Raw genomic sequence first — 22,230 nt, forward strand, 5'->3', positions numbered from 1 at the left:
GAAGAGAATTGTAATGTTGTGTTTCTGGAAGAACCTCATTCATGATTGCACCACATAAACTGAAGCAGAAAGTCATGTCTTTCTCTATTTTGCTACCTCTACTGGCAAAGCAAAAATGATTTGTGAAAGACTTTCAGTGGTTATTAAGTGCTTTGAGCTGGATGAGCAGAGTTTATTTCACTTTGCTATTGATAATTATAGTATCATGACCCTGTAATTAAGGTCCTGTCAGCCTGTCCACACCAAGCCTTATTCAAGGGATTAAATCAGCCGTTTCCAACTGCAGAAGGTCAAAGCTCACCACTGCAGTCATCAGCCTGGAAACAATTTTTTCCCCTCCAAATCTGTATACTGATGAGCCCACTCCTTTCTCTATTGCAGAATAAGAGATGTTCTATGCTTTTGGAAGTGATACAGAAGTGCTGTGTCATTTCAGATCAGTGCAAGACCTGCTGCAATGAGAAGATACCCATCGCCATCTCCTGAAAGAGAAGGGAGAAATTTCTGACCATGGTGCTGATTTCAGGAACAGAGAAACAGCTGGTATCAGGCTGAGAGTGGAAAAGAAAGATACTTAATTCAGTTCCAAACATTGTCTGAAGACATCTAAAAAAACCCCACGTATCCAAATATTATGGAAGGGAAAAAATCCCAAATTCTTGTGTAGCACACTGGAATTCTGTTGTTTGGGCTATGCCAACCAGCGCCAGAAACAGCTGCAGCATAAAAACATAGGATCACAATATCATAGAATGTTTTGGATTGGAAGGGGCTTTTAAATGTTATTTGGTCCAGCCTCACTGTGGTCAGCATGGACACTTTCAACTAGAACAGGTTGATCAGAGCACTGTCCAACCTGACCTGGAATGTTTCCAGGGATGGAGTATCTACCGCCTCTCTGGGAAACGTGGACCAGTGTTTCACCACCCTCAGTGAAAAACATTTCTTCCTTCCCTCCAATCTAAATCTCTCTCTTTTGATTTAAAACCACCACCATTTGTCCTGTTTCAAAAGGTTGTTGTTACTACTATTAATAATTTTTCTCTAGACCAGCCAAATATAAGCATAAACCCACAGTTCTCTGTCATGTGATTTGCACCTGGATTTTACATCTCATTATTTTACTGCACTGATGACACAAAGCAAGCTTTCCACAAGCTCCCATTCACCTCTTTTCTCCATCTTGATTATCCCCGTTGTTCAGTCGGTGCAAAAGCGAGATGGGGCTGAGCTGTTGGGTTTCTGCATTTAGGGAGTACATGGGAATATGACTTAGAAGAATATTGCTTAATGCCTTTCACATCTTCAGAACAAAAAGCCTGGCTACAAATCTGTGATCATCAATTGATTTTACAGAATTCAAATCTTCATGGTTCTTGAACAAATCAGTATTTTTGCAGAAACCAGTTATCAATGGATTGGCCAGAATCATCTATTTCACCTCTAGGGCTGTACCTGGAGAAAAATTCACTGGTAGCTTTGCTGAAAAGAGAAGGCTGAGAGGGGATCTTCTGAATGCTAATCACCGTCTAAAAGGTGATGGTCAACAGGATGGGGTCTAATCCTTTCCCCACTGACTGGACAAAGGGCAACAGGCACAAACTGGGACACAAAGTCTTTCAAAGGGAAAACTTAGCTGTGAGGGTGCTGGAACACTGGAGCAAGCTGCCCAGTGAGGTTGTGCAGTCTCCTCTGGAGAGATTCCAGACCAGCCTGGACTCTGAGATCCTGGGCAACATGCTGTGGCAGACCCTTCTTTAGCAGGGAGGTTGGACTAGATGATCCCCAGAGGTCCTCTACAGCCCCCACCATGCTCAGATTCCATGACAAAGCATCTACTTTCCCTCTCTAAGGGATCATTTTCTTGTCAGTGTAGAAAAAAGCAGTGAGTCTGAAGTTGAGAATCTTCTATTCCATGTCAGTCACTACTTTTTTCTCTCTTAAGCAGTTTTATCTGTGTATCTAGGTGCTCTGTGAAAATGCCAGTGGAGTAGCAGGCATTACACCAGTGTATTACTATCAACATAGCTCTGAGTCACATGACTGTAAATGGGTCAGAACAGAGCAATCTGAATATGAAACAAAAAAGGTCACAAGCTGCTCATACGTGCTTATTCCTTCTTCATGCATGAGATAAATTAAGGTGAGAGAGGGAAATCTGTGTTTCAGGAGCAGACTGGAATGAACTTGGCCTCTAAGAGGAATTTATGGCTATTTTCACACTGTCCCCAGGTGCTCCTCTCTTCTTTCACAGAAAACTTTCCATACTACTGCAGATATGGAATAGCATAAAATATTCCTCTTTTTGATTTGAATTTACCTGGTGTAAGCAACAACAACAAACTACCGAGGAAATTCCATTAGTTCTTTCTGAGAACACGTTCCTGTTGCTAATGTCAACAAGCTCTGGCAGTTCTCATCATTTTTCTTTAACTAGATCTAAAAAAAATTAGGATTGGCGTTTATCATTGGGCTGCTGGACATCTGTAACCTGATGACTAGAGAGGAATATAAATAAGAAGACACTGATAAGGAGTCCAGTATGCTAACTATTATTTTAAGAAGAGTTATTGTGTTTTGTTCTGCATCATTTTCTCCTACTAGGAAGAATGAAAAAGGAATTAATGCAAATGAACTCTTGCCTATTTTTTTCTTTACAGGATAGAATTTCAAAACAACCAACCAAGTACCACCAACAAAAAAACCCTCCACACAATTGCTCCCAATCCAACACACACTGTTGTTAAAATCAATTCCAATAAATTACAACAATCTGGTAATAGCCTGAAGTCATAGAATCATAGAATGGTTTGGGTTGGAAGGGACCTTTAAAGGTCATCTAGTCCAATCCCATTGCAGTCATCAGGGGCATCAGCAACTAGAGCAGGTGGCTCAGAGCCCCAGACAATCTAACCTGGAATGGAGCATCTACCACCTCTCTGACCAACCTGGGACAGTGTTTCACCACCTTCAGTGTAATAAAATTTCTTCCTTCTCTCTAGTCTAAATCTCCCTCTTTTAGTTTAAAACCATCACCCTTTGTCCTGTCACAACAGGGCCAATGTTTCACCACCTTCAGTGTAATAAAATTTCTTCCTTCTTTCTAGTCTAAATCTCCCTCTTTTAGTTTAAAACCATCACCCTTTGTCCTGTCACAACAGGCCCGGATAAAACGTCTGTCACCAGCTTTCTTACAGGCCTCCTTAAGTACTGAAAGGCCACAAGGTCTCCCTGGAGCCTTCTCCTCTCCAGGCTGAACAGCCCCAGCTCCCTCAGCCTGTCCTCACAGCAGATCATTGCAGATGCTTACTCTGGCCCTGCTCCAACAGGTCCATGTCTCTCCTGTGTTGAGGCTTCCAGAGCTGGCCTCAGCACTGCAGGTGGGGTCTTAGCAGAGCAGAGGGGCAAAAATCAAGTGGGTCTTTTTGATATGAAGTACAGAGGCATCATCTTACAATGGCAGGTCTCTCTGCTGCAAATAAGGCTGGATTTTTTTTTTATTGGTAGCATGATATTTTTTCCAGCTGCAAGTCCCACCCAACCAGTAAGTGAAATTCACATCCCTAGTCTTTAATGGCCTTGGTTTTTGCTTGAATGTTACTTGTCTGCACTGAAGGCTCACTTTACTGGCATTATTTCTGATTTATACTTCAAAAAATGTGATAAAAATGAAGCCTTTCTGTTCAGGTTTGGTAATGTCCCATTCCCACTTTCAAAATCTTTATCCCTGGGTATTCCCAAGACAAATAAGAATATTCTGGTTAAAGTCTGCTTGAGCTCTGCTCTTAATAAAGTCATCTTTCTCATAAGCAGAAATCCACAGCCTTGACCACTGGAGACTCCATGTACAGCAGTACCCATATTGAATCGTCCCAAGAAGGAAGACAAGAAAGAATTAGAAGAGCCTGGGGTGTTTGGAGGACTTGCTGCCTTAGGAAACAGACCTGGCAAGGGAGCTGTAGCAATTCAGCTCCCTGACCTTTGTCTGCATTTTTCTCAGTGCCTGAAATTATTAACAGTCTGACCGAGTAACTTTCCATGGCATGGGAAACTGGTTCATAAGGAGATTTTGCTTTGTATAAGTGAAACTGTCTCTGTATCCAGGGGATTAAAAATCCCAGTATGACCAAAACTGGAGACTACAATTGTACATGCCTAGATGAGCTCATATTAACTCTACAACGCAAGTGGGACTCAAAGAAGTAGATCAGATGCATGCCTTGGTCCACACGGGGAGTTTAATTTTGAACTGCACCTGCTGTAATGGGTTTTAATACCCACCTGACCGAGTTAACCTGCTATCTGTATCACTGGCATTATTTCTTGAGATGCTTTAATGCTCTTTAAAACAAAAGTTGTGAATAGTCCAAGTTCTTGTGAGGATAACAGATAAATTCTTCAATAGGCTTTGGACGAGAGTTTTGGTGGAGGGAAACATCTGTCTCTCATTACATTGATACATATGTTTTGGAACAGAGTTAAAAGTAAGGATGTACCGAATTGAAAGAGGGTAAGTGAGCTCAAAAAGTTAGTTTGAAAGAGATCATGAAATCTAACTCTAAACAATGGGAGGTAAAAGTGGTTTTCCCATTTGAGAGAGGGGCTAAGTGAAATGCTGAAGGAGAAATGACATGTCCCCAGTGATGAAGGAGGCAAAAGCCAAATTCTGAGTTAGTGTTTGTATTTCAGTGGAACCTTCACAGGATGTTGCAGAAAGGTGAATGGCTTTCCTGGGATACTGTTTGGTTTAGATCACTCAAGAACTCACACTGGTGGGGTTTCAGAAAAAAAGTAAGTCAATTCCTATAGAATTACTTCAGTTGGGAAAGACCTCTAAGATCATTGAGTCCAGCTGTCAACCCAGCACTACCACAGCCATCAAACCATGTCCCAAAATGCCATGTTTACATGCTGTTTGAATGCCACCAGTGACAGTGACTCCAGCACCTCCCTGGGCAGCCTGTTCCAATGCCTGATGAGAATAAAATCTCTGCTTCATCACACGCTCTGCTAAGAGTGCTGTCAGGAGGTAGACTTCCAGGGTAACATTGATACAATACAGACAGTGACACAAGACTCTTATGTTAATGACAAATACTGAACTCTGCTTTGGGATGTAGGCACATAACATCTAGAAAGATGGGATCTAGTTGAAGATGTCCCTGCTAACTGCAGAGGCTTTGGACTAGATGACCTTTAAAGGTCACTTCCAATACAAAAGATTCTATTATTCTATATGGATATCCCCTCTCTGGATGTGTTCAAGGCCAGGTTGGATATGGATATGGTCCTGGATATGGTCTAGTGGGAGGTGTCCCTGCCCATGGCAGGGGGATTAGAACTAGATGATCCTTAAGGTCCCTTCCAAGCCAAACTACATTGATCTGATCATATCTGTTTCGCAGATGAGCAGTTTCAAACAGAGAAGAAAGCTTACATCTTAGTCTGAAAAGGGATTTGATTTCAACCTGTCAAGAGCATTCAGCACTTTGTAGGGCGACAGGAGGTCATATCAAAGTCAGTATTAAATGATTTGTCAAAGTTCAAGCAGCCAATTGCGGCAGTGTTGCAGAATGAACCTAGTTACTGTTGCTCTCTACCTCCTGCTGCAAGAAATGAACATGACTGCAAATCAGGGAGAAGATGAATCACAAATTGATTCCTTCATTATTCAGTTCCCCATTTCAGAAAAGAATGGCTACAGATTGGCACTATATAAAAATTTTCCAAATCACTCGCTCTTCTTGTTTTTTTTTTCTCCCCAAGTCTATGTCATAAACATATCTCCTGGTTCCCAAACTCACCTTGGCCCCAGAGAGTGATACACTGCTGCTCGTGGGTCTGGCATATACCGTTGTAACAGTAACCATCCACCATGTGGCATGCGTGTCCGTCGTGCAGGTAGACGTTGGCTGGGCAGTGAGGGCTGGCTCCTGTGCAAAACTCTGGCAGATCACAGGAGTTGCTTGACTCTCTGCAAGAAATCCCTGCTGGTTTTAACTGCAAAACAAACAAAACCCCTTAACTGCTGTAATTCCACTCAATGAGAGGTATGCGGTGGTACAACCCACATGGTACATGAACAGCTCTGTCCGCTGGCCCTGCACTGATTGACTGTAGAGGACAGTGCAAGGATTGCACAGCTCTTTACAGACATTTGTTTGATATATATTCTAAAGGGTTTGGCAGGGAGGAGGCTCAAATGGAAACTGCAGCTGCAACCATGGTTCAAAGGTAAATCCAGTCTCTGGTTAGTTTTCAAATAGTTTCCTGCAGTCCTGTCTAAACACATAGGCACAGTATCAGTTTGGACTGTAACACAAAGGATGCTCTGTAGCACTAACCAAAAGTCAGAGCAGAAACCTTTCTGTCCATATGAAAACTGGGTTCAGTTTTGGGGCCCTCAATATATGAAGGGCATTGAGGCGTTGGAGCAGGTCCAGAGAAGGGCAAGAAAACTGCTGAAGGGAGAACAAGTCTCATGAGGAGTAGCTGAGGGAACTGGGGTTGTTTAGTCTAGAGAAAAGGAGGCTGAGGGGAGATGTCCTTGCTCTCTACAGCTCCCTGAAAGAAGGTTGAAACCAGGCGGGGGACAGTCTCTTCTCCCAACTAGCAAGCAATAAGACAAGAGGAAATGGCTTCAAGTTTCACCAGGGGAGGCTTTGGCTGGACATTAGGAAAGTGTAGTCAAGCCCTGGAATAGGCTTGCTGGGGTAGTGGTGGAGTCATCATCCCTGGAGGAATTTAAAAGTTGTGTAGATGTGTTGCTGGGGGACATGGTTTAGTGTGACCTGGCAGTGCTGGTTAATGGTCAGATTTGATGATCTTAAAAGTCTTTTTTGAGCTAAGCAGTTCTGCATGGCTACAATAACACAGCAGTGACCAGGGCAGCCAGCTGATCACATAACATTCTGTTATGTGTCATGTTACGGTTCGTAAAGCCTCCACCCCACCTGACTAGATTTATCTGCCTGACAGCTTCCAGAGATGGAGGTGCATTTCCTCATGGAAATGTCCCTCTCTCATTGGCACCAGCATCTTCTCCAATGTATTTATACAACTAGTCCATGTAGCTGTTCCTGTCCAGATTTCCCTGGACAGGTACCATTTTTTCAGCGTTGAAGGCAACTAGTAGGTTACAGTGGAGCATGGCAATTTGAACATCCATATATCGACAACAACCAGACAAGGTGGGTGTACTGCAAGAGTAACACTGAATTGTAACTACACCCCCACAATGCCTTTGGTTAAAAGTAAAAAGACAAGCAAATTGGTTTAGCTAAAAAGCATCTCTAGCTGTTTCGAGAGCTCGCTGCTGCTGAGCTTTCAGGCAGATGGTTGCCACAGACACAATAGAAACTTGCTGAAAGCTTTATTAGCCCATATGCAAGAGATGGTCTGAGCACTGAAGAAGGTAAATACCTGAGGCAATTTGGCTTTTTACAGTGTGTTAGGACTCCACAAGATGGTCTGCCATTAAAAAATACATATGCTGTTGACAGAATCAATATTTTAAGCCCTGCCATAAAAAGAGGGTCCAGCATTTAATGAGTGCTTGGCAGAGAATAACAACCATATAAGCATGGGGAAAAAAAATATCAAAGCAACCAAATGCTCATGAAAAAGAAGAAGTAGATGAAGTGGTTACAAGCAGCACAGACACCATTAAAAAGGACTGTTCATCTGCTCCTTTCGTAACTGTTACAGTGTGATTATGCTTTTAATCGCTTACATGAAATGCACACGTCTTAATGTTTAATGATGCCAGTTTGGTGGTTCTCCACCCTGGAAAGATTGTGGGATTCTGCCCACCCCACGCAGACAAGAAACATTCCCATTGGTTCACCTGGCAGTCTTGGCAGCAGAGTCCATGTGCACACACTGCTCCTGGTTTCAGAGCACAGGTAGTTGCGTTGCAGCACTGGTTGGTACACTCCTAGGTAGAGGATAAATACAGACCAGACAGCTTTCAGTCACAATGAGCTGTAAATCAAGAGGCTGCTTATAGCTCCACCAACAAAAGCTAGGCATGACATGAAATTCTACAGCTTGAACCAAACATTCTTGTCTGTCCTTAGGTTCAACAGGCACAATAATTGCAGTAAAACCCCAGAACTCATTGGGAGGCTGCTTTATTCTTGAGGGTGCTGAACCCATAGAGCAGGCTGTCCAGAGATGTTGTGAAGTCTCCTTCTCCAGAGAGATTTCAAACCCACCTAGACATTGTGATCCTGAGCAACCCGCTGTGGGTGACCCTGCTTTAGCAGGGGAGTTGGACTAGCTGATCTCCAAAGGTTCCTTACAGTCCCCACCATTCTGTGATTCCAGCTGTACATTTAATCCCAAATATCCCAAACAACCCAAGTATGCTGACACCCATCCCTGATGCAGTAGTAGGATCTTTAATTACCACCAAAAAAATAATCAGTGTAATTCCACTGCCTCTGGTGAGGACCTAGGACCTGTGTTGCAGTTACTGAGCACCACAGCTACAGCTCTCTATTTAGTGACAGTTGCTCAACAGACTTCTGTATTGCAGGAAGCCTGTTGCCTGCTACACACACACACACACACACACACAAAGGGGAAAAAAAAGATGATGACACTATTCCATGTAATCTCTTATCAGGGTCTGCCAGTAATAGAGCTCTGAGAAATGAAATGAGTCTGAATTGCATTCTAACTGATACATCCCAATTTCACACTTAGGGATTAGATGGTGGCATGTACGGGCTCTTGCAAACTTTATTCTCAGTAGAATGAGCTAGTAAAGAAGTCTCAGAAAAATAATGGATTTGTTTTTCTAAGATTATGCTCACAAGCTGCAAGTTACATCAGCTGGACTGGAATCTCATCTCTCTAACACAAATAGCAGCAGATAAAATTGCTCTTCAGCTGTGTTAAGTCAGTTTGACTTAACAAGGGATCACTAACAATATAGGGAACACTGGGGGAAAAAAAATGAGTGGGTTAGAATGATGTTCACAGCCTCTTGTTACTTTATTGGCTTTTGTAAAGCTTTCCAAATGGAAGACAGGGCTACCACTGCACTCACAAATAAAGAGAAAATTATTCTCAGCACTTCACTGTTTTCTTAGATTATATCTGCCTGACTTTGCACAGCAAACTGTGCTTCTCTGAAGCAGTGGAATGACTTCCTGCACCTATTTTGGACCGTGCCCTAAGGCAGCAGGCTACGCAAATATTTCTGTGCAGCTGCTGTATTTAAGAAGCAATGTTCCTCTGCTCACAAATACACTTTGTAAGTTCACCTCCACAGCAATCTGAGAGAGGCAGAGTGGAGGAAAGCAATGTCAGTCCAATTAAGGTACCTCTGAAGCAGTCAGCTCCCATACCCCATCATCTGGTCCTACAGCAGCCAGCCATAGAAAGCAATCGGCATTCAGCAGGCAGCTTCGGACAAAGGCACAGCTCCTTGAATGGTGTTACTGCAGCCTTTGGAATTTCCAATTGCTCCCTCTCTTATTACTCATTGTAGGAAATGAGCTTGGTAAATAGTTTTTGTGCCTGGAGTTATTAAATTGTCAGGAATGGTTTTAACATCAAAAAGCAAGCAAACAGAAAAGGGTCACAAGGATTTCAGAAGGCTGCCACTCCAAACTATTGCTGTGTTGTAGTTTGTTACTGTTAGTTGTTATTGGCAATAACAGCAATGATGGGAGCTGCATTTCTTGGTGTAGGTCACCCTGGGCTCATGAGACCATCTCAGGCAGACTAACACAACAGAATTCTAGCATTACTTGGGTGCTGTTGGCTACTGTAGACAGGGACCTCTGTGGAAAGGACCTCAGGAGATCATCTAGTCCAACCTGCCTTCTAAATCAGGATCACCCACAGCCGGTTGCCCAGGCTCACAATGTCCAGGTGGGTTTGGAATCCCTCCTGAGAAGGATTCTTCAGCCCAGTTTTCCCTCATGTTTAGATGGAACCTCTTGGGTGCTAGTTTGTCTTATCGCTCTTGTCTTTTCACCAGGCACCACAGAAAAGAGTCTGGTTCTATCCTCTTGCCCTCTGCCCTTTAGATATTGATCAGTATTGAGAAGATGCTCAAGACTGACATCTTGATTTTAACCCTGCTTTTCTAAGATGGTTAGCCTATAACCCTTCTAGCCTTGTATTCTCCTGAGAGCAGCCAGGAGAAGATGCTTAAGCACAAGAATATGAACACACATTCATGACAACTTGCTAGCTTCCTGGCTTTCCCTTGGCTCCATGGATATTTTTAGCACCTTTAACATTCAGTGAAAGGAACTCACAAGTAATTGACACAGCCTGGAAGCAGCTCCATCTGCTTGTTCAAAACCTCCCATTTTCTACCTTCATTTGCACAGTTCTTGCCAGGGTCCAATCTCTTCTTCTCTGCTCTTTCCATTGCACTCACAATTTCATCAGCTTCTGTTGCATTTTCCTTCATTTTCTTGTTTTCCAGCCATAACCTCTCCAAAACACTGAATCACTTATTGCTTTTCTTGCAGCCTTTTTCATCCTGCTTTATCCTTCCCGAGATCAGGCACGGGGAGGACAGAACTGCACATGCAGTTTCAGATGCAGTACACTGCAGATTTATGGAGCTTACAGGTGCTTTGTTTTGTTTTCCCTTTTCTTTCTTACTAATTTCTAACAGCCTGTTTACCTTTTTGACCATTCTGGAGCACTGAGCTGACATTTTCATGGGACTATTTATTCCAATATGGAGTCTTGTTCCTCTATGGTTAGCCTCAGCTCAGACTCCATCATCTTATATGCAGTACTTGGAATGTGCATCACTCCACACTGAATCCCACTTGTCATCTTAATGCCCAGGCCAGCTGTCTCAGGAGGATTCTCTGTGGTTCTTCACAGCCAGCTTTCATCTCTACCATTCTAACTAATATCATCAGTGAATTCAAGACTATTCCTCTTCCCAGGCTGAATTCTGTAGTCCCCAGGACACGTTTCATGGATACATCACAGCAGATTTCCTTACATTGCATAAAATGGGTGATATTTGATATCCTTTAACCCATTTTTTTGCCCATACAATATTCTCTCATGCTACAGCTGCTTAGTCTACTAAAGAGGCTTTGAAGAAAGCCCCTGGTCTAAACCTCCTCTAAATCCCTAACAAGTTGCAGTAATAGAATTGTCCATTTTGATCCATTTGTTATGTCATGTGATAAGTTTGTCTGACAAGATTTTCTGGCACAAAGGCTGTACTGACTTGGCCCTGGCATGTCACAGCTATTCAGGAAGTAGCTCTTAATCACGTTTGGAAGTAATTTGTCTGATTTACCAAGTTTTAGCTTTCTGACCCCCCTCCCCCCCCTGAAGCCTGTTGTAAAATTGACCACATTTGTCACCTTTCAGTTCTCTGGGACCAAACATTTTTTATCACTTTTGTTCACCACCTTCTCGCTTTCTCTGTGTGACCTATGTTAACTCTCCTTCTACAGATACAACTACAAATACTCTACAGCCCCCTGAAAGGTTTCCCAAATAAGTGATAGGACAAGAGGAAATGGCCTCAAGTTGTGCCCAGGGAGGTTTAGGTTGGACATTAGGGAAAAACAAACTCTTCACTGAAAGGGTTGTCAAGCCCTGGAATAGGCTGCCCAGGAATGTGGTGAAATACCCATCCCTGGAAGGATTTAAGAAACATAGGTGTGGTGCTGATGGACATGGTTTAGTGGTGGCCTGGCAGTGCTGGGTTAACAGTTGAGCTTGATGATCTTAAAGCTCTTTTCCATCCAAAATAATTCTATGATACCTTGGCACTGTAGCATTTCAGACATTTTTGGCAGTATACTCCAAAGTGAGGTTGGAGCCTTATTGGTAGTATCATCCTTTGTCAGGCCACAAACTCTTGCCTGGGTGGAGAGCATACTCAAGAAGGTGGTAACCTGATGAACATGAGACCTACATCCATGTACTCAGACTGATTTAATTCTGGTAACATGAAAAATACTACTAGGCTGAAGCACCTCCCCTGTAGGGGCAAGCTGCAAGAGTTGGTGCTGTTCAGTCTGGGGAAGAGAAGACTCCAGGGAGACCTTCCAGTACTTGAAGGAGCCTACAAGAAAGCTGGGGAGGGACCTTTTATAACAGTTTTCAGTGATAGAACAAGACTGAATGATTGAGCTGGAAGAGGAGAGATTTAGATTGGATATTAGGAAGAAATCTTTACAGTGAGAGTGGTGAGACACTGGAACAAGTTACCTAGGGAAGTTCCAGGTGCCCCCTGCCTGGAAGTGTTCAAGGCTAGATTGAACAGGCCTCAAGGGTCTAGTCTAGTGGAAGGTATTCCTGCCCATGGCAGTGGGGCTGGAACTAGACAATCTTTAAAGGTCCCTTCCAACCCAAACCATTCTATGATTCTATGAGTATTGCACAGCTTCCCATAAGGGAAAATATTGCAACACTATTGACCAAACTCAGCTGGTGTAAATGATTGGGCAGTGAGTTATTAACTAATATAAAGGGTTTTCTGGTACCACTCAAATTATAGCAGCACATTCAAAATTAATTTAATTGGGCCCAAGCTTCACTTTCCTAATGTAATTAAAATGGAAAAGCACAGAAAGAAGAGGAAAATCAAGCCAGTGCTTGCTGACATTAAGTGGCTGTGACTTGAAAAGGCATCGCTAACGTTCAGAAGTGAAAATGAGAAAGATAACCGGGTTAGAAAGACATTTGCAAGCTGCTTGCACTCTATTGACTTTAAACAAGAAGATAAGGCTGCTTCCTTCAACCTTGTTACCCTGAAGAATGAGTGAACTGTCAGGAAATCCTTATGGCTTGTATAAATCCAATACAGTGTATAGGCAGAATGCAGCAATATCTCGCTGTTTTAACTGCCCCAGTCTATTTTGCCTTCAAAACCATATTTATCACAGGAAACAAATGCCTCATCTACTGATGTTTTTAATTCAGCTATTCTGAGAGGAGTTCAATGCAGCCAATGATCATGGGATGCCAAATGGATAAGGATGTGGGCTCGGATATTATTTGATCCCCAGGTTTTGCCTATCTCCTCCTGATCTAAGCAGTCCTCTGACACATTCAGTAAACTAAATGGAAGGATCTTTGAAGGAGTAGCAAGCATTTTGGGAGGCAGTAAAGGCTATTTCTGTCAGTACGGTAATTGGCTGGAGGCAAAGGAAAATCTCATAGTGAAGGAGGGAAAGGTCTTGTACCTAAAAACTGAATCTGTCTGCAATAAAACAATACCTAGCCAATATTAATTTATTTATGACATTAATGCAGAATATTTATAGAACCATTAATACTTATATTAGTATATGAGTGGCTTCTCATGTATGGGAACAAACCTTTGATGAGCACATGGTATCTTGAGAAATTTGAGCAATGTTACCAAATTTATTTTGAGTTTAGCTACCCAGCCAATATTAATTTACATTTATATGTGGGATTAACATGTAATATTTATAGAGCTCTTACTATATCTGTATTAATTTGTGAGTGGCTTCTCACATATGAAAACAAACCTTCAATAAACACATGCTATCTTGAGAGATTTGAGCAACATTAGTAAGTTCCTTTTGAATCTAACTCATTAGCTAGTACTTAAAGGAATTTGTGTGTTAGGAACATGACAGTTAGTCATGGCTGGTCTGTTGGACAAGCCTCAAGAGGGTTTGTTCTCTAACGATGAACCAAGCACACTGTTAACTAAAGCCCTGCCTGAAGTTTAGCAACTGAACTGCCAGATGAGCAAAAATTCCTCATGTTTCTAAGGGCTCAGGATTAAGCTGATAAGACAGAAGCAGAGAAGGGAGAATTTTGTTTTACACCAAATGGTGTTAAACAGGCTAAAGTGGTTCTTTACTCTTAAAACTCTGCAGACCGGAGTTGAGCAGTAATTTTCAGGAGGTGTCTTACATCAGGCTCCCCACAGTCGCACTCCTCTCCATCTTCCACGTAGCCATTGCCACATTTCTGTCCACCAAACGACTCCTTAACTTCAGGCAAGTTAAATAGGCACATTCCCACTCCTTTTTCCAGGCTGTTTTCCAGGTCCTTTCTACTGCAGCTACTAAACACCATGGGAAATGGATAGCTGGAAGAAAAATACAGAGACAAAAAACCCCAGAGGTTGTATTATCAGATGAAAATATCTCTCTCCTGTCACGCTGGTGACCTTTTAGTACATCTGTGCAAAAACAAGAAGATTGTGTTCATTTTTATTATTATTATTAACCTTTTAAAATAGGATTGAGATATAGCAGTTCACTGCAAAATTGAGCCAACCCCATTTATGATAATTTCTGAATATGAGTAAGGGAATTGCCATCATTTCCACTTAAATTTGTAGCTGTTGTTAAAGGCTGGAAGTGTTCATGTCTGGAATTCCTTCTTCCCTTTTGCATATGTAGTTAATAGTGCAAATTTTGATCATTATGCTGGGCTTGCAAGGAGGATTCCTGCAAAACATCCTAATCCTTCATGGAAAATGTAGCCTTAAATGGCAAATTCATTTGTCTTGCTCTGCAGTGTGGCAAACTTCCTGCTCTTTTCAGGAAAATAAATTGAGAGAAACACTGAGTTACTTGATAAGATCCTGTTTCTGCAGCGCATCAAAGCTGAACTTGGGGATCTCACGGTTAAAACATACACAGCTCTTAGTTTAAATTAGAATGACTGTAAAGGTATTACTGAAAATACCCATATTTTGAATTCATGCTGCTAGAGCAGGATTTGGCCCTGTCGTACAGGCACAGATTTGATTTCTTTTGCAGAACACAAGGACAATATTAGCAAAACAATCCAGAGGAACACAAATATCCCCAGATAACCTCTGGCTTTTCTGATTCCATTTTTACTAACGAATGTTTGCAGTTTAACTCACAAGTATGGGAAAAAGTGTGGCACCTTTATCTGGCCATCATGTCCTGAAGTCTGCTCTGGCTTCTCCGCATCAAAATGCATTCGTGGTTATGTTGAACCTATATCACAACGAGGTCATTAAATATCATGTCCCCTAAGGCTTGCTGCCTTCATCACTGCTGCTCTGTGGTCCAGCAGCAATTTAGCACTCTGGCAGCACAGGGAGCCAACCTGATGATGACTGGACTTTGTTCTCTAACTGCTTTGTATCACACGTGTTATTAAGGCACAATTATACAAGAAAAATAGTGGATGGAAGTTCTGCAGTGCTGAACTTCAGACTTGGATAAATCTACTGCTTTTTCTAATATCATGGAATGAAAAGCTTCCTTTGTGGAAGAATAACTCCCTGTAAGAGTGCAGGCAGGGGTTGACCTGCTGGAAAGCAGCTCATGGAGAAGGACCTGAACGTGCTTGTGTACAACTGTTTCACTGAGAGCCATCAGTGCACACCTTCGTGGCCAAGAAGGCCAGTGTTCTCCTGGGGTGCATTAAGAAGAGTATGGCCAGTAGGTTGAGAGAAGTTCTCTTGCTTTGCCCTAGTGAGGTCACATCTGGAATACTGTGTTCAGTTCTGGGCTCCTACTGGAGAAAGTCCAGTGAAGGCTATAAAGATGATGAGAGAGATGAAGCATCTCTGTGAGGAGGAAAGGTTGAGAGACCTGGGAGAGCGTGAGAGGGCTCATTGCTCATTGCTGATCAATAGACGAATCATGTTGGGCAAAAGGATGGGGCCAGACACTCTTCAGTGGTGCCCAGTGACAGGACAAGGGACAGTGGGCACAAACTGGAACAAAGAAAGTTCCATCTGGACATAAGGAAAAATTTGTTTGCTGTGAGGGTCCTGGCTGTCCAGAGAGGTTGTGGAGTCTCCTCTGGAGAGATTCCAGACCCACCTGAGCATTGTGACCCTGGGCAAGCGGCTCTGTGTGCTTTAGCAGGGTGGGTGGACTAGCTGATCTCCAAAGGTCCCTTCCAATCCCACCATGAACCAAGATACTTATAACTAACAGAAAGGGATCACTTCTATCAAAAAAGTAAATATTTGACAATTGCAAGTGTGATAGAGCTTCCTGTGCTGATATAAGGAGTTTAAGTAGGGGCTTCTAGAAAGATTATGGATTTATTTTCTTCCTATTTTAAATTACCTCTTTTACAGATTCCTTGCAACAAAACAGCCAGTTCATTGGAAAAGAACATAAACATTACTCTGAGGAAGAAAATAATTTCATGTATCACTGTTGGGCTTGTCTAAACAGCTCTGTGATTCACTGACATATGACTTCAGAAAGTTAATAGGCATCTCCACTTAAAAAGCTGATTTCTGCAAAACATCAATGTTTAGCAAAATGACAGAGTCTAAGATAAATAAAGGAATTTCAGAATAGCATGAGGTAGGAGTCAGGCTGTGAGCTGCAGCTCTGGGGCCCAAGGGAAGATAGGGAAGGTACTTGGAGGATAGAAAAAGAGCACAAAAACACTTGGGAAACCTTCTATTGACCATTTTATGTTGAGCAATTGGAGGTATTCCTAATAGGACACCACAGATTCCTTTCCTGCCCTAAGTTTGATTAAAAAAACCCCAAGCAAGTAAGCAAGCAACAAAAAACAAACAACAAAACAAGAACACTCCAAACAGAAATTGTTGGGTACATGACTATGACACGCAGCTGGATGTACGTGACTATCCACAAACAACTCAAGCAACCCAAATACATCCGACCGATGAACCCTGCACAAAATATGAGTGCTTGATCAGACATGATCCTCATATCAAAGTATGAATAAATGAATACTGCATCATCCAGGCAAGATCCCTCACTTTAGTGATACAGATTTACTTTGATATCCACTGAGATGAGACAGGAAGACAGACACACCTTACACAGACTGAAATCAAGTCAGGAACACAAATAATGCATTTTTCCTTGTGCCGTACATCTCAGCTACACAGGCATCATGAGAGCAGCTCACCAGTCAAAAGTCTTAGTATTTTAGGGCTGTTCATTTTTAATCCATGAACACCCAGGGTCATTTGCACAAGTGTGAGATGTATCTGTCTATCACCAGGAGAACAGAATCCCTGCTCTATACCAGAAGTAAAATAATGTCATTGTTAATGAATGAGGTTTCTGTTTCCCCTCAAAGGAACTTCAAGCTGTTTCCTATTTTGAACTAAGAGATCCATTCATCTTCTGGCTTTTCCTGCTCTTGACGCTGATTTCCTCAGCTGACATCAGTGCAACACATGTTATTTGATGACATTTTCTGAAAATACTTTCTCTTTACCAAGTAAGCCTAAAATAAAGCACTGCAAAACCAGAGATGAACCTGACAAGTGGAAACAGAGAGCAACTGAAGGGTAACCATACCATGGAGAGAAGATCCCACATCAATTGATGCTAATTGGCATTTCATTGGAAACTTACTTGATCTTTAATATCATGATATTCTGACACACAACCATTCTTCATGGTTTTGGTCAAAAAAAACCCCACCACAACTAATCCCATGTAACACCCACAGCATTTGATTGTTGTGATTTTAGGCTGCATTTTGGCCATCTTTGTAAGTTTTAAAGCTGTTTCATCAGACGCATGAAATCCCCAGCAGACAGGAAGTGAAGCTACAGATATCAGATGTCAGTAGCTTTAGGCAACATGTTTAAGTGAATCTGGAGCTTGTGAAAAATGACAGAGTAATGGCCCTGTGAAAGAAAATCATCCTCTGAACAAATGCAACAAGGTTCATAGCACTACCCTGTTAAGAGGCTTCAGACCTCACCTGGAAGGACTACCTGTGGGTGGAAAAAAGTTTAATGGGGTCTCCACAGTAAAGTCTATCCTTGACCTGTCTCCAAGATTTCAGAAAGATGCTAAACAGGGATATCTGTGCTTTCTGTGGTATCTCTGAAACTTATGCTATTGCAAAAGCCCTTAGCTACCAGGTCATATCACAGAACATTACAGAATCACAGAACATTAGGGGTTGGAAGGGACCTTGAAAGATCATCTAGGTCACCGGAGAACCTTCCAGAGGTAAGAAATTCATTAGCAATCAGTATAGTCCACTATCACTTGAGACATTTTCTTTTATAGATCCTTATTTATCTTTAGAAAAAGGAAACTTCAGTCCAACCTAATTCCTACTCTAAGATGCTGAATAGCCCACATATTTTCTATGCTGTTTGAACTTATTGCTCTCTACAACTACCTGAGGGGAGGTTGTAGACCGGTGGGGGCTGGTCTCTTCTCCCAGGCAACCAGCATCAGAACAAGAGGACACAGTCTCAAGCTGCACCAGGGGAGGTTCAGACTGGATACTAGGAGAAAATTCTACACAGAGAGAGTGATTGCCCATTGGAATGGGCTGCCCAGGGAGGTGGTGGAGTCACCATCATTGTAGATGTTTAGGAGGAGGCATGATGGGGTGCTTGGTTGCATGGTTTAGTTGATTAGGTGGTGTTGGATGATAGATTGGATGCAATGATCTTGAAGGTCTCTTCCAACATGGCTTATTCTATTCTATTCTATTCTATTCTATTCTATTCTATTCTATTCTATTCTATTCTATTCTATTCTATTCTATTCTATTCTATTCTATTCTATTCTATTCTATAGATTTAATACACATTGGATCATTCTGTCAAACCATTATGGCTGTGGATTCAACACCAAAGAAGACAAATCATGCTCAGCACTACATCAGTTTCACGAGGGGGTTTACAGCAAGGAAAATAATGTTAGTCTTTGTGTTCCTCTTGAATCTACAGCGTTACAAAGTGCTTCCATGGTACTGAAAAGTACCTAATCTCAAGCAATGGACATCGTAGTTTCCAGCAAACATAGCTGTGACTGCTCCTTCAAATAAGAGCTTCAGAGGAGTAAGAGGATGCCTGGTAATTGTCTCCTTCAGAAACAGAGGCTGGTCCTGTCCCATTCATTTACTTTTCAAGCGCCCCAGCCATTCAAACACCAGCTTCCTTTCTGTAATTTTGCATTTAGCCTGTATTAGATGGCTCCTTTTACTAAGTGAAGTGGCATCATCACTGTGTCAAGTCCCTTTCAAGAACAAAGAATTCTTTGTGCTAGCATCACATTGCCCAGCACAGACTTCTTTTTTTTTTTTAACTGAAAAAGTTCACAGAATAATAGAGCAAGGAATTGGAAAGGACCTCTAGGATCATATGGTGCAACCTTTCTTGGCAAAAGTACAGTCTAGACATGATGTCCCAGCATCCTGTCCAGCTGGATCTTAAAAGTGTCCAGTGTTGGGGACTCCACCACCTCCCTGGGGAGGTTATTCCAATGGTTGACTGTTCTCATTGGGAACATTTTTTCTCTTGTGTCCTTCTGGAATCTCCCCAGGAGTGACTTGTACCCATTACCCCTCATCTTTTCCATGTGACTCCTTTTATAAAGGGAGTCTCTAACTCCTTTTTGCCACCCTTTAAATACTGGAATGTGATGATAAGGTCCCCTTGATCCTTTTCTTAATAATGAGCAAACCCAGTTCCCTCAGCCTTTCCTCACATGCCAGCTTCCCAGTCCTTTGATCATCTTTGTGGCTCTTCTCTGGATGCTCTCCAGCCTGTCCATGTTGGGTTTTTTTTTGTATAACAGGGACCAAAATTGAACACAATATTCCAGGTATGTCCTGAGAAACACTGAGCAGAGTGAGATAATGACTTTATCTCTGCTGGTGATGCTCTTGTGGATGCAATTCAACATCATCGACTCCCTTTCAGAGGAATTCCCCCTCCCAAGGGACTGAACAACAAGAGAGTACAAGCACAGAAATGGAGAGAGTCACTGCCCCAGAAAATTATAGTCTTAAGAGACCAGGCAGCCAAGGCAATCAGGAGAAACAAAGTGGCCACTGATTCATGGAAGGTAACACAGCAGGTCGGCTACAGACCTGGCACCGATACCACTGCTGAGGCTGCTTTGCCATGTTCACCATTGCTGCATTTACCCTGGCTACAACTGGAAAATGCCTGCGGGGACACTGACTTAGGCTGGAGGAGATATTTTTTCCATTCCAAACCTTACCACTGCATTGCATATCCCAAAACCTTGGGAAAGCCTTCTGAAGTGAATCTCTCTTGATTTCCAAACTATATAGAATCATAGAATCAGTCAGGGTTGTAAGGGACCACAAGGATCATCTAGTTCCAACCCCCCCTGCCATGGGCAGGGACACCCCACACTAGATCAGGCTGGCCAGAGCCTCATCCAGCCTGGTCCAGGGATGGCACCCCAACCACCTCCCTGGACAACCCGTTCTAGGGCTTCACCACTCTCACAGTGAAGAACTTCTTCCTCACGTCCAGTCTGAATCTTCCCACCTCCAGCTTCATTCCATTGCCCCTAGTCCTATCACTACCTGATATCCTGAGCAGTCCCTCCCCAGCCTTCTTGTAGGCCCCCTTCAGATACTGGAAGGCCACAATTAGGTCACCTCGGAGCCCTTTTCTCCAGACTGAACAGCCCCAACTCCTTCAGTCTGTCCTCATAGGAGAGGTGCTCCAGCCCTCTGATCATCCTTGTGGCCCTTCTCTGGACACCTTCCAGCACGTCCATCTGCATCTTTAAGTGTCTAAACATTTAGAACCTCAGATCTACATCCTTGATGTTCCTCCACCAGAAAACACCACAAAATATACTGTTTCTCATGAGGCATCACTGAAGTTACACCATCAGTGCTTCTGGCAATTCTCTGTGTGTTGCACAGGAGGGTAATCTGCAGGTTCACAATATCTCAAAAACTAATATTTTGATTATTACAATTATCACCATCCAACCTCAGGTTGATTCTTATTCAGGAACCGTAGGACCTCTATAAATTAACTTGCCTTGATCTCTTCAAAACAGTGCTGTGTTTATATGAACATACATTATACAGATATATACATTATATCTCTCTCTATAGGGTTCATTTATTCCAGTCCATCATACAAGCTGATTATTCAGCAGTACAGTGATGTTTATACAATAGAGTCTTTTACCTAAAGGCCCTGAAGTGTTTTACAATTATTCACTTAATTAAAATGCACGTCAGCCCCAAAGAGCTCTATTAAGTACCACCAGGCCTTCCTCCCTGAGGTAATATGATAATTGGAGATGATATTAATTTTAAAAGGGCATTTTGATTTTCCAGAGCATACTCACTGAAACAACTGTTGACTAGCTAATTTCCAAAAGCAAAGAAAACTGGGATTGGGTTTTGTCCAGAATGCCTGAAAAATTGATCCATATCTGGAAATATTTAAGGCAGCAGCAATAGTTTTTAGGAGCATGAGGGTGCTCAAGGACAAGAGGGGTGCTGGGTTCCAGATTTCTGAGTCAGAGTTTTCACTAGTCAAGTAGAATAGAATAGACCAGACCAGGCTGGAAGAGACCTTCAAGATCATCATGTCCAACCTATCAACTAATTCAACCCACCCAATCAACTAAACCATGCAACCAAGCACCCCATCAAGTCTCCTCCTGAACACCTCCAATGACAGTGACTCCACCATATCCCCAGGCAGCCCATTCCAATGGGCAATCACTCTCTCTGTGTAGAAATTCTTCCTAACCTCCAGCCTAAACCTCCCCTGGTGCAGCCTGAGACTGTGTCCTCTTGTTCTGGTGCTGGTTGCCTGGGAGAAGAGACCAACATCTGCCTGTCTACAACCTCCCTTAAGGTAGTTGTAGAGAGCAAAATGGTCACCCCTGAGTCTCCTCTTCTCCAGGCTTAGCAACCCCAGCTCCCAAGTAGCTAAATTTACAATCCTTTCCATGATAACACCTTTTCTGAACTGGACATTGCAGTGGTTCTCCCAACTTTAGGACCCTTTAGATTTACAAATACAGATACTGACAATCCTTAAGTCTCCAAAATTACTGATTTTTGACTGCACAGGGGCTCATGCACAACTGGAGAGGAGGAGGGCAGCTCAAATCTTTTTACTGGAGGCAGAAGATGTGAGTTTAAGCTCCCTCTTGTTCAGACTCTACAGAATGACTTACACACACATGGGGAGGTATTCTTTTGCATATCCCAGTCTTATACAGCACCCTAAAGATAAGTGTTTCTAACTTAAAAATATAGAAGTAGGCTTGCTTTTTAAATTCAGGTGTAAATCACTTTTTTTTTTTTCCATAGAAAAAAATATCAGCAGTAGAGAGAAAGAAAGACCTTCTAGAAGGTAGTAACTCAAGAGACATGAATGCTTCTAGACCCTGTGAGGTGTTGATTTCAAGGAACTGTGACAATTTACCAGCCTCCTCTAACTCCTGACCGAACTGACTTCATTCTTTTCCATTAAAAAGCATCCCCCTT

The 22,230-nt window shown here is 42.4% G+C and overlaps 1 protein-coding gene across 1 annotated transcript in view; it reads right to left on the reverse strand.

Moving 5' to 3' along the window:
• The window catches only part of ADAM12 (ADAM metallopeptidase domain 12), a 213,169-nt gene that overhangs the window by 22,762 nt on the left and 168,177 nt on the right, over nt 1-22,230 (reverse strand). Inside the window, exons 12-14 of the mRNA XM_009907111.2 lie at nt 13,900-14,077; nt 7,847-7,936; nt 5,805-6,000 (exon numbers count right to left, since the gene is read on the reverse strand). Coding sequence (XP_009905413.2) covers nt 5,805-6,000; nt 7,847-7,936; nt 13,900-14,077 — 464 coding nt within the window. The remainder of the gene's footprint in view (nt 1-5,804; nt 6,001-7,846; nt 7,937-13,899; nt 14,078-22,230) is intronic.

This window comes from Dryobates pubescens, chromosome 30 (assembly GCF_014839835.1).
Source record: "Dryobates pubescens isolate bDryPub1 chromosome 30, bDryPub1.pri, whole genome shotgun sequence".
In the NCBI taxonomy this organism is placed as follows: Eukaryota; Metazoa; Chordata; class Aves; order Piciformes; family Picidae; genus Dryobates; species Dryobates pubescens.